This window comes from Vombatus ursinus, unplaced genomic scaffold, assembly GCF_900497805.2.
Source record: "Vombatus ursinus unplaced genomic scaffold, bare-nosed wombat genome assembly UNPS02014807.1, whole genome shotgun sequence".
NCBI classification, from domain to species: domain Eukaryota; kingdom Metazoa; phylum Chordata; class Mammalia; order Diprotodontia; family Vombatidae; genus Vombatus; species Vombatus ursinus.
Window position 1 is genome coordinate 51,129,292 of NW_020954585.1, and position 13,793 is coordinate 51,143,084.

At 37.2% G+C, this 13,793-nt stretch overlaps 1 protein-coding gene across 1 annotated transcript in view; it reads right to left on the bottom strand.

Annotated features, from left to right (window-relative positions):
• EIF3B (eukaryotic translation initiation factor 3 subunit B) overlaps positions 1-13,793 on the bottom strand; it is a 30,466-nt gene that overhangs the window by 2,834 nt on the left and 13,839 nt on the right. Inside the window, exons 9-17 of the mRNA XM_027874429.1 lie at positions 13,518-13,564; positions 12,233-12,443; positions 10,373-10,445; positions 7,998-8,120; positions 5,936-6,014; positions 4,850-4,988; positions 1,590-1,715; positions 900-977; positions 124-232 (exon numbers count right to left, since the gene is read on the bottom strand). Coding sequence (XP_027730230.1) covers positions 124-232; positions 900-977; positions 1,590-1,715; positions 4,850-4,988; positions 5,936-6,014; positions 7,998-8,120; positions 10,373-10,445; positions 12,233-12,443; positions 13,518-13,564 — 985 coding nt within the window. The remainder of the gene's footprint in view (positions 1-123; positions 233-899; positions 978-1,589; positions 1,716-4,849; positions 4,989-5,935; positions 6,015-7,997; positions 8,121-10,372; positions 10,446-12,232; positions 12,444-13,517; positions 13,565-13,793) is intronic.

The window sequence follows — 13,793 nt, forward strand, 5'->3', positions numbered from 1 at the left end:
CACAGCTTAAATTTAGCCTCCATTTTCCCGGTACCCAAAGGTTTTAAAAATAGATTTATCTCTATATTATAGAACAAATTTACAAAGCACCTAGAAATGGTTATTACAGTATTTGCTGTTTACCTCCTCTTAATTCCAGACGCTCATTTTTCTGTTCCATATAAAGTTCTTGGGCCATTTTTCGATATTTCCTAAAATCTTCCATCATTGTACGTCTCCTCTCTACCAATTCCTAGAGAAAAATGTAGATGAAGGGTATTATTAGACTGAAATTGAGACCCTGAGGCATCACGTATGTACTAAAATCACCCAAAAAGCCTTTTAATATTGGTTACTATATCCTGAGAAGAAAACTTTTAATTAAAGAATACAAAGGGAAGAAGAAGGGGAAAGGGAAATCGGGGTTATATCGTTCTCTGTTTTTGATTTTCCTCCCTTTCAGAATACAGTTCCCTTTACTAGAATATTAGTTTGGCTTCTGGAGGGCAAGGGTAGGGACGGGGGCAGAGATAAACAACCTCATTCTGGAAGCTGCAGCTTGATCCTTTATACAATACAGTGTTTATGGATACAGAGCATCTTTACTATTAGGTAAAAATGAACATTTTGATTATATTATAGGACAGAGATGTAATGACAACAGGGTTAAACCCTTTATGTACCAACAACTAGCACTTCAAGTACATCAATTTGATGAAGACTCCTTAATGCTTCAAAATGTTTTTAGTGTCTGGAAGCAGAATTATATTTTCAGTATCTCCACGTAGAAAAACATTTCAGTGTGCCCTTTCCTTTCTGTGTTGTCATGATGCTCTCTTCTCCGATAACCAACATGCTTGTTTTCTGTATCATGAAAAAGCTGCCTTTCACTTTTTGTTGAGGTCAGGAACAAAGCTTACCTTTGAGGCTTTGGACTGGCTCAAACGATCTTTCTGTTCAAAAATCTTGGAGTATCTCTTCAGATCCTTTTTAATTTGCTAAAACAAAGACAAATCACTCAGGATTTAAACCATACAAAGTCTGAATAAAAAAGCAAGCTCCAAAATTACCAGGATGAACTGTTACCCACAAAGATTAAATAGATACACTCCCCCCAGGAACATCTAAGTGGTCTTAACATTCTTTTTAAAAGCAGGTTTCCCCTTCATCTAGAAGGGCTTTCTTCTCTAGCCCTGGGATTTACTCAGTCTCCCTCTTAGTTTTGACCTAATATCATTAACTCATTTCATTATAATTATGCAAATCCTGTAGAAATGTTGCTTTTAAACCCATTAAAGTTTTTTAAACAACCTTCAACACTTATTTCCCATTCACCGCTTCAGTTCACACGGGACTTATCGAAATGGTACTGATATATTTTTAAATGACTAGTACTCTCTGAAGGTGCGAAGCCATAAAAGTCTAGATAATCCCCTACGACTGGTGCTCTTCATTATATTCCACTATCCTAAAAACAAAGAGTTACCCTTCAAAAGTGGGGTCTTAGAATATCATTATCCACATTCCCTAAATATCAATGAAAACGCAAGTCAAAACTAAACTAATTATCTTCCTCCAGGGTCACGAACATTTTCATAACCTAACCATACCTTTATCTGATCCTGGCTGAGTAGAGTTGGGGGCCGAGGCCTCCACAGCAACTGGCAGAAACGATCTTTGTTATTCTTTTGAAGGAGACGTCCTTGGAAGGTCCATAGCCAGTAGGCATTATCCACCTGAGTGGTAAATGTGAAATATAAGACTCTAGGAATGTACACTGAGATCCGGGGTATCATCCATGTATACATAACATAATTTCAGGTTTAACATAACTGGGGGGAGGGGAAAAGGGCACTCCAATAACTATGCTGAGGGGCAGCTAGGTGGTGCAGTGGATAGAGCACCGGCGCTGGACTCTGGAGGACCTGACTTCAAATCGGGCCTCAGACCAAACACTAGACACTTACTAGCTGTGTGACCCTGGGCAATTCACTTAACCCCAATTGCCTAAAAACAAACAAACAAACAAAAAAAAACCCCTTAAGACTGATATTTTCCTCTCTGATCATAATGTGTTGTTCCAGCTCTTCTTCTGCCTCACTCCTCCTAGAACTATTCATAGTCCTTACTTCAGCCTCTAATGCCCATTTCTCACTGCTCACTATCCTATGCCTTTCTCCTAGATACATTCCCCTCTCTTGGCTCCTTGAACTCTCTCCTGGTTCTCTAACACTCTGCTTCCTCTCTCCTGGTTCTCCTCCTACTAGTGTCTCAGTCTCTTAAAACCGAATTCCCTATCTCCAACACCTATTATACACCTCCACTAAGATGTCCCATAAGCACCTCAAACATGACCCAAACTCATCTTACATCTAAACCCACACCTTTTCTAAGCTTCCTTACTTCTGTAGATACCACCATATTTCTACTGGCACCACCATTTTCCCATTCACCCAAGTTCATAACCTCAGTTATCTTTAACTCCCCCTTAACTCCAGTCATATTCCATCAGTTGCAAAATCCTATCGATTCTACCTTCACAGTAACTTTTGAATCCATCACTTCCTGTCCACTCACCACCCTATTTCATGCCCTCATCTTCTTTCTTCTATGCTACTGAAAGAGCTTGTCTCTCTCCTTTTCCATCTATCCTCTCTAAGTGTGAGAATAATGTTCCCAAGGCACAGGTCTGACCATGTCAGGAAGACCTAGGTTTGAATCACACCTCCAATACCAACTGGACATGGGACCACAGACAAGTTGCTTAGCCTCTCTATGTCTCAGCTCCTTCATTTACAAAATGAGGAACTGAACTCAATGGCTTCCTAAAGCCTTTTCCCCAACTCTAAATCTCTAACTACTAACCTATGAAAAGACATACTCCTTAGCCTGGCACCCAAGGTCCTCTGTGGTTTAACTCCACTCCTCCTGTTCACTCCTCTAGTGTGATTCCACATCACTCCCCTCAAACACTTTGTGTTCCAGACCTCCTGCCTTCTATCACCTCGAGATCATGGTCCATTCCCCAAGGCCTGAAATGTCCTCCCTCTTCTCTACCTCTCAGGATTCTTTCTTTCTTCAAAGTTCAGTTCAGGTGTCACTTCCTCCAAGGAGAAGTTTCCTTAGTTTTGCACATGTTGTATCCCATGGCCCCAGGCAGAACATAATTTGTATTTCTAGCACCTAATGCGTAGAAGGCACCTAATTTTTGGTGAATAATGATGAATTTTACTCAAAGTATTTGTCAACCCTGCCCTATAGCAGCCTATAGACAACAACCCTCCACTCTAGCCCCCCAAAACTTTCCACCAAACAACTAATCAACAAGTATTGATTAAGTGCCAGATGGTCAAAAGGCTGTACACGGATACAAACTTCATAAATGAAACAATCCCTACCTGACATATGAAGCTCACATTCCGACAGAGGTGACAACAAGAAATCATGTAAGTAAACATGATAAACAGAGTAAGTCAACAGAATAAACACAAAAGAGCTGAAAGGATTGAGAAAGGCTTTATGGAAAAGAAAGAACTAAGAGCTTAAAGTAAGAATGATTTTGAGAGGCAGAAGTAAGGAAGAAGTACATTCCAGGCATGGGAGACAACTAGTGCATGTCCACAGGGATGGATGGGGAAATGACAGCAGGTAAGTGTTTGTGTTTGTGTGTGTGTGTGTGTGTGTGTGTGTTTGTGTGTGTGTGTGTGTGTGTGTGTGTGTGTGTGTGTAAGGTAATGGGGTTTATCTAGTGTATGGGTAGGATGGCGGGAAGGGGATGTGAAATGGTAGAAATAACTACAACTAATGCCACTTTTAATGATACAATTGTTGCTACTATGTCAGCAATATGAAGGCTGGACCACAGTAGACAAAGTGTACTTGAGGCAGGGACACTAACGGAGTAAAATGTAATATGTTAGGCAAGAAGTGAGGCAGAAACTGGCTGAGTAAAGAGCGTGGTCACATGTGAAAGTTGGTGGGCAGACAGAAAAGAAGCAAGAAATGGCAACTGCCTATTTATGTGGGTGAGGGAGAACCGATTAGTCAAAGAAAACAACCAAGCTTACAAACCTGAAAAAACACAAGAAAGATGCTCCCTTTGACAGCAACTGGGAATTGTGGAAGATGGTGGATTTGGAAAAAGATGTTTTGGACATGTTGAGCTTGAGGTCTATGGGACATCCAAGCTTGAAGTTAAAGGGAGAAACAGGCCACAGTGTATATATGTGGGAGCCAGTCAGAGTCACAAACGAAATTCCAGGTCTTCTAACTCTGCCCAGGAGGCTCTGATCTTCCCTATGAGCTGATTCTGATTGCTTTTTATGACTCAAAGCATTCAACTGGCAATTACTAAAGTCCACTTTATCTTCTCTGACGTAATTCTCTCCATCTAAATTTTGATGAGTGTGAAGAGGACAATTTCTATGCTTTTTTCCCTACTCTAGTAATTCACAATTGGGATCTTGGTGCTCAGCAGGCCAACCCAAAGACTTAATGCCAACAATCCGCTATATAAAGTAGCCTTAAGTGTGATTTAAGAAAAAGATCTGCAGGTGGTATGCAATAGGCTTACTGCTAGTAGCCAAGTCACAACAGCAAAGAATTTGTGATGCTGATAACATACTTCAGTATACCCAGACCCAGTGGGCAGAGGGACATAGGATGGGGACAACATACTTTGACTGGTTCTCCAAGGCACAGAGGCCTCTATTATATGACAACTCATGACCTATAATTCCAGCACGTTCCCCTTCCTTGATATTTTAGGAAAGTAGGCAATTTATGATAACACAAGACACTCAAGGAAGTCACAACATTACCCATGTCATTCACTGCCTGTTTTCAAAGGCCCAGCAACAACTGCATTTACCTTGTGGCTCCACCAGGACACAGAAGTTACAACATAACGGCCCGTAGGATCCCACTCAACATCAGAAGCCATGTAGTGTTCTGCAATGTTCATCATGGTACAATCTGATGTATCAACAAATGCCAGGGCACCATTCATGCTGTAGAGATAAGGTGGTCATTACATACAAATAGCCTGTATTACCCTGACAATTAGGAGAAAGCTAGAGATTAAGGGATGGAGTAAACCACTAAGGTACCTCACAACTCTTTGACATCTCTCAGCTTTACCTGTAGCATTTCATTTAAAGGAAGACTATGGCCTCACAGATGGATAAATGATAGCAATATTAAATTAAACTGGAAAAGTTAACAACTGGAGTATATTCCAATAGCATATAGGAGTGGCATGAGAGCCATGTTCCTGCAACACTACACCTTCTGTGATAATGGTCGTCATGTAAAGAAAGAAGAGGATCTTTTCAGTTATTGTACAACTGATCTCAGCAATAAGGATATTCTCAAAGGTAACTAAACATTTTTCCTTCAAAAAGATATGCAACCTATGAAAGTATTATTACTAGAGAAAATGATAGCTCAGTACTCAATTACAACAGAGTAATGGAACTTACAGAAAATGATCACATAGAAATCACAATACATCAAAGTGTGTTAGGTCTCCTGGCATTTGCAAATTATACTTTTATTTGCTTCCATCACACAACTGCAAGTCTAAGGACACTGATGACAGATTGCTATGTGTTAATGTTAGAGGGGCACCAATAGATGCAGTGGAAAAAACACAGCATCTGTAATCAGAGGACAACAGTTTAATCCTCTTTTCTGCCACTTATTACAGCTGTGACCTGGAGAAAGTCACTTCATCTCTCTGGGCCTCAGTTTCTCTATCTGTAAAATGAGGACAGATAGGATCACCTCTCCAACATACAAGAATATATTCTCTATAAAGCACCTCAAACATTGGGACAATTGTTCATGTTACAAAGAGGGAATCCAAAGAACAAGAACCAAATCTCAATTTTCTGTGTTTACCATGCATGGCAAATTTCTTGAGACAAGCAAAAGGTACTGAATAAGAGAAACCTACCTCCTCAGACCAGCGAGAACAACAAATTGACCCTGGGGACTCCAAAAGATTGTGTTTGCCTGCTGCTTATCAAACATTTCTGTAAAGAAGTTAATATTTTGTTAAAATCTTCTTCTTAAGGAAACTGTTTCTTTACCTGAGGAGATAAATGACATTACAACAAACCAAAGAGGGCGTGGTGATGAGTTTACGCTGTTCCTTGAAGGCCTACTAGAAAATTAACTAATCATTTCTGTGGATTCAGTGAATCCACTAATGCTTCAAAAACAAGTCTGTAATATATAACCTTTACCAAATTACTTATCATCTGGCGGGGGGAGAAAACTTGAAACTTACAATTTAAAAAAAAAATGAATCTTAGAACTTGTCTTTACATGTCACTGGAAAAAAATAAAATGCTATTTAAAACTCAGTCTTTAAAGTTTTCCAGAGTTCACAAAAGACTATCTATCATTTAAAGGCCAAAGTAAATAACAGTCTAAAATTCCTTTTAAAGGGCAAAGAGGAAAAATTTGGAAACCTTAATGATACTGCTTAAGTTGATGAACTCAACTTTCCCATGAAAATCTTTTTAAAAATAGGATGATCTGGGCAAATAATTCCACTTAGAAGTTTCTTTTTTGTTAGCGTATTCCTGCTATTTTTTTTAATTAGATATTAGCTCAAATATGCTTTTTCTGGATTTTTAAAAAATTCTGTTTGCTTAACAAGTTCACCTATTAAATATCTCATTTCAAAAATCACAGGACCACTTTTCCAGAGGTCGTTTACTTGGCAACCTCACCTATCTGAAACACAGCCAATAATCAACAACAACCTCCAGCAGCCAAAATGTTATAAAGTCTGTGCACTAAAGTTCATGTCGTATATTATTTTTAGAAACTGGAGTTTATTTATTCATTTTAAACATGTTAATAAAGCTGTATGGTTTTCTAGGTCAAAGCATTCATTCACCCATCCATCTATGCAACCAACCTTTTTAAAGCACCTCTTACATGGCAAAGCATTTTTCCAGGAAGTGGGGAAGACCCAAAGATAACCACGTTGCGGCTCCTGTCTCTGTGGAACTTAGACTAACAGCAAGCATCGCCAAACAACATTCACTGCACTTCAGACAATTACGATAGGGCAAAACAAATAATATAAAAAAAAGCAGAAGCACTAGGGAAAATCTGAGGAAGGAAAGATTACTTCTGACAGAGGCGGCCAAAGAAGGTTTCTTAGAGAGGGAATTCTAACTGAGTTGAGAATTTTAACAGGCAGAGATGACGAGGATGGGAGACAGACATTCCAGGCAGAGATTACTCAGTTATTTTTCCTTTCTGCAATATTATGGTTTTAACAGATTTCAGTGTGGTATATATTTTTAAAAAGGTAATTCTTAAATGCCTGACTTTTTTTTTTTAAAAAGACTATCTTCTTAGTCTTTATGGTTATTTAACACATATTTGAATGTGTGTGCCTCACTTAAAGGGAACTGGGAGACATTTAACTTGAAGTAATACTTTTTGGAAGAACAACGTAAATCATTCAAGTTATAAGGAAAGTATAATAGGAAAGTATGCTTCCCATCTCCCAAACAACTTTCAACTGCTTATTTTTGCCTTATATCAGTCAATGTGATCAACTCTTTAAAGTGAGTTTCCACTACCAAGTCACATACTGACATAGCAATGAAACCTAGACTATCTATACCTAGACAATCTATTCCACAGAACAAGAGAAATTATCGCTCAGAATATGCACATTCAAAAGTAAGACCAAGAATATCTGATTATACTTTCCACATTTGGGTCTTGTAAAACATAGTATCTTAATACACACAGTTTCCAAAAAGGTCTCAACTTTCCCATCCACAATGATTTTAAACTGTAATTCACTTTTTATCTTTATTGAACATTTAAACAATATCTTGTTATGTGAGTTTAAGCTACGGGAAAAACTGGCTCCTATGTAAGTAAAATGAGCACTGTTCACAAGGGACAAACGATACAACATCACTGACACAAAACAGTAAGAAAGAGGCATCTGTTCCCAATAAAGGCAAGTAAAGTCTACTTACTGATAAGTTCAATCTTTCCATTGTTTTTCACATGGTAGAAGGAAACTGATATTCGAGGAGCTTCACCGTGTAGAACAGCAAACTTACTTCCATTTGGTTCCCAAGCAAAGGCTATTATGCTTTCTGGAAGAAAAAGAGGTTCATACCTCCTTTCACTGGATAAAAGCTGGTGTTTATATAGTGATTTAAAGTTTACAGTGTGACTAACATTATCCCATTTGAGCTTTAAAACAACCTGGTGAGGTAGATACTACAGATAACATCATTCCCCTTTTGTAGATGAAGAAACTGCAGCTCAAAGAAATTAAGTGTAGGAGAAGGGATTCAAACCCAGGTCTTCAACAATTACTGATAAATCAGTATCAGGCTTGTGAAGCACTTCTCATTTGGTCCTCACAAACCTGAGATTACAAACTGTTATGCAATATAGTGATTTTCCAAGACAGATCAAAGATGAAGACACATTTATGCTTAAAATGAGATATTTAACTTGGTAAATTAACATCTGTGTAATCCTTTATAAGAGGAGATCAATAGGCCAGACAGAAGTAAATCCAGGAATTGCTTCCAGCAATACTGGAGATAAACCACTTAAAAGTGGGCAGTCTCTTAACCTCTCTGTGCCTCAATTTCTTCACACATAAAATGGCAATAATAAGAGCACCTACCTCAAAGGGCTGTTGGAGGATCAGGTAAGTTAACGTTTATAAATTGCTTTGCAAACTTTTAAGTACTACGTAAATGCTAGTTATTATTAAAAAAAGAAAAAAGTAACCCATTACAGGCAAAAAGGGAGGAATTACATCCTTAGAAAGTATGGTTTCAAACAACAGAATTAAGTATTTTCACAAATGTTAGTTTATACTGAGTTACAAACTTTTCCTAGGAACCACACTCAGTGTGTGGTTTTCTGAGTACTTTCCTTGAGGCATGAAAATGCTGTGTTCAACCACTCACACAAGCATTTTGTCAATGGAATGAAAAGGATGTGGGTCATTGGAATCAAACCCCATAGATCCCTGCAGACCTCATAATGACTTAAACAACAACAAATTAATATTATCTTTGTTGTACTGCATTTTTATTTATTTTGTCAAACATTTCTCAGTTACGTTTAAATCTGGTTCCAGTGAGTTTGACATCTCTGATGCAGCCCATCTTCATCTAACACTAAAAATATTCAAGCAAATAGGAATGTTCTAAATCATTAACAATTAAAGACTTATGCAAACTTAAAATAACCTCAAGGTTTCAATTCAGTCTGTAAATTGACAAAGATGGGAATAGTAAACATCAGAGAAATTATGCAAAGACCGCCATACTAATGCACTGTTGGTGGAGTTGGGAGTCAGTGCAACCAAACCATTTTGGAAATGGAAATATGCAAATAAAGTAAATAAAAGACCCATCCAGAAATTCTACAACTAGGTTTTCAGACCAGAGAGTCACAGAAAATTAGAAAAGCCCCATATAATCAAATCTAATTATTTATAGTAGCACTTTTTTGGGATGCCAAAGAATTGGAAACAAAGTAGATGCCCATAAATTGGGGAATGGCTAGAATCATGGTACATGAATATAATGAAATATTATTGAGCTCTAAGAAATAAAAAAACCAAAAGTGAATACAGAGAAGCATGGAAAGATCTACACAATCTGATGCACTGTAGTAAACAGAACCAAGAAAAATGACTACCACAATGTAAATGGAAAAAACCACAAAAAAGTCAAAAGTGAATGAAAAACAAAGTAGAGAAATGAGATAATACTCCCATCTCACTCCTTTGCAGAGGTGAAAATAATACTACAGTTCAACTAAAACTAGGTATTAATTGATTATGCTAATTATTTCCTTTTTTTCTTCTTTTTTTCCTCCCTTTTAAAAAATATTCTTTGTTATATAGATGGCTTTCTGAGAGGGCTAAATTAAGGGATACTGGGAGAAATTCCAGTCATGTAAGAAAGTATAAAAATAAATAATTTTTTTTCAAGAAAAATATTCAAGCTGGAAAAGTCAAATGTAATCACTAATAACTCTCTCTCAAAATAAAGCCAACTACAAAGTTTACTTTTATAAGACAGTATGTACCAAATAGGAACTATTAATAGTATTTATGTAGCACTTTAAGGTTTGTAAAGCACTTCACAAATACTATCTTACTGTAATACAGCATTAAAGCTCTCCCTTAAACATTTTTACAAGTTTCAACATATCACTTGGAAATGAAATTTTTGCAAGAGAATCACATATATTCAGATTCCGGTCAATTCCAAGTGGAATATAAATTCCTGTTCAAATTTAAAAAGTGAGAAGCATTTCCCTTGCTTAGTTACATAAATATGGCACATAAGAAACACAAAAAAGTGAAACTTGCCTTTCATTTCTACTACATCGACAGGCACCTGTTTCTCTCTCATACGGAAGATTTCAAAGTTGGTTACTACACCCTGTTTAAAAGTAAGGAAAAATACTGTTTTAATATAATAACATATCGTAAAATATAATAATATCATGTAATAGTAATAATCCAGAAAGAGCTCTAAAGTCAGTCAAAGAGAGACTTTTGGAGCTGGGAGGCATTTTAAAAGGTTTTCAAATCTGATTCTTTCATTTTACACATAAGAAACATAATTACTTTGAAGTTAAATGACTTGCCCCCAAATGGTACATTATCTGCCCAACTAGAACACAGGGGAACAAGAACTTGAATATGGATCATCTGATTCTAACCCCAGTGAGATTAATAATTTTTTTAAATTAATGTTTTGCCCCTAACTGGTAAATGGCCTAAAGCTCTGTGAACCGAAAGCTTTCTAAGGAAGAAATCCAAATTATCAATAGCTTTGTGAAAAATCCTCTAAATCATTAATAGAGAAATAAAAAAAATTAAGCAACTCTGACATTCTACCTCACACCCAGCAGATTACCAACAAAAGAAAATGACTAGTATTGGATGGGCTGTGGGAAAACCAGGGGTACTGATAACCGCTAGTGGAGCTGTTAATTGGTCCAGTCATTCTGGCCAAAAGCAATCTGAAACTTTGTCCTAAGAGTTATTACTAAACTGTACGGCTTTCAACCTAACCCCGAGTAAGATCAAAATAAGAGGAAAAGGAACTTTCTGTTGCTTGTGTACAGATGTACAAAGATTTTGCTAACAATAACTTTTTTTTCCGTAGTGTCAAAGCAATGGAATGTTTTGGGCTCCTTCTCAGCAGATCCCAGCCCTTTGCCGCACGTAAATGCTAAATAAATGCTTTATTTGTTCATCCAAAGAAGTGGAAACAAAGGAGGTGGCATTAATTAGAGGATAAGACAAATTATGGTATATGAATGTAGTAGAATATTACTATGCAATAAGAAATAACAAAGGGGACAGTTTCAAAGAAACCTGGGAAGACTTGTAAGTACTGATTCGAGTGAGCAAAACAAAGAAAACAATTTATGTGATGGCAACACTATAAAAACAAAGGCCTCCGATCAATGTGAAAACTCTGATTAATAGCATTAACCAGAAGACAGACGATGAAGGATGTTACCTCCTGGGGAGGTGATGAGACTGAAGGTTCAAAATGAGAGATATCTTTTTTGGACTTGACCACTGCAGAATTTGTTTTCCTTAATTACACATATCTGTTACAAGGGTTTTGGATCCCACCCTTTTTTTTTTCAATTGGAAAAGAGAACAAGAGGGAGAGAAAAATCATCTCTTTGGTTAATTTTTTAAAACGTTTCCCCTCCTACAATATAGTAATCTGACATGGTAGCTACAAATTTAGTTAGATACTTTCATATCAACTGCAGTTGTTAAATCACAAAATTCAATGACACATAACCAAAAAGTGCTATGTAAATGTGGTTAGTGTTATAGAGAGAGAGGCAACCCGAGGTAGTAGAAAACTAGATGGCTTTAGTTAGAAGACCTGGGGGTTTAAATCTCCGGTCAGACACTCATCAGCTATCTGGCTTTCTCTGGACAAGTCACGCTTAATCTCTCAAACTCAGTTTCCTTCTCTATTAAGAGTGGATAATATCTACCTCACAAAGCTCTTGTTGTGACAAAATTAGCTTGTAAATCTTAAACCACTATTTATGAGTTATCAAAAAAATAAAGAAAACTCATGCTACAATCTGGCAAAACAAAAATACTTTATCTGTAGTGAGTTGGGCTATTTAAACATGAAGTGAAAAGTCTGAGTTCCCAGGAAACTAGGCAATCACTGTAGTTACTCACCTGGGTACCTTTTGGAGTTCTGTCTACTTTGACACACAAGTAATCTCCATTCTTTTGCCAGTGTAGCTTGCAGTCAACAACATTAAACAGATTTCTAACTCTGATTTCTTGTCTGGTGGGGAGTTGCATCAAGGTCACCCTGGCAGGAATGTCCTTATCTTCTGGCACCCAAAACGCAATTATGTTACCACCAGGTGACCAAGAAAAGTCCCTGTGGGAAAAGATATTATCAAAATACTTATTATGATAATTAATGAATTATGATCAACTTACTATAAGAATAACAACTAAAGCAATTTTAATCTGCTCTGATAATTCCAGGAAATGCTGAGGAATAAGATAGTGGGTTGTGCTATTAGTTTATATAAACATTATAAATACATAAGCTACAAGGCCAGGTGACAGAACACGCAGTATAAATAAAAATGGACAAGTTCAACTACAATCTGATGTTTTTTTCAAAGACTGACAACACTGGACCACAGACTAGATCTGGAACGGCCCTTAGAGGCCAGCTAGTCTAACCCCATCCCTGCACAGATGAAGAAACTGAGCAGAAAAAGCTAGATATGCAAGGAAACATACGTGCAAAGAAGGACTGTGGGTGGTACAAAACATCTTATCCACATTTTTTCTTCATAGTACTGGAAGTTATTACAAACAACAATTTATAAAGATAAATCATCTAACACATGCAAACGTCTCAAAAATATTTCCATACACAAGCTGACAAGAATATAGACCATAACTGTACTAGGACTGCAAAATGGGAGTAGGATAACTCAAATCTAAGACAATACATACTGAGGTATCCATAAACAATGTTATCAATAGGAAACTTAGTTTGTTATGATAGGAGAGTGTTGGGTTTTACTTGGTTACAAATCATCCTGTGACTAACAGCAAGCATGTGGGAGATGGGGAACTGTGTTTTAGGGTTCAGTTTATACCCACAAAAATGAGCTTCCATGAAACTGATTAAGCTGGAAACTATGACCTCTTTACAACCATATTGTCTGACCTCAGCACAAATAGGATTAAAGATTCATGACTAACGCTTCTGTAAAATAAAGTGCAGGCTAGCCTAGTTCCCTCTGAACTAGAGTAGCTGCTGAAAAATAATTACTAGGCTGAGCACTAGCCATTCTCAAAAATAAAATTCATGGGAGATGTTAACTAATCCCAAGATTAAGGGGGGAAAATGGCCAGAACAAAAGGCACCGACATTACTTAAAGACAGAGGACAAACAGGAAACGAGGCTTTCCTCAAAGGAGAAATACTCACTTAATTCCAGGGATTTTCAAACTCTTCTTATCCAAAAGACCCATAGACTACGAAGAAAAAGATACAGCCAGACAAAAACACATCAGAATTAGAGCTCTCACAAAAATCAGTCCAAATGCAACTGGAGGGCAAGATACAATATAAAATACAAATCTGGCTAACACTAAAAAATATCTAGTACAAGGCCTCAATTCACTCTGCCCAAGGAAAGCTTAGAATATAACACTAATTTGCTGGATGACAGACATTAGAAAATGGCCAGCCTTCATCGTCAAA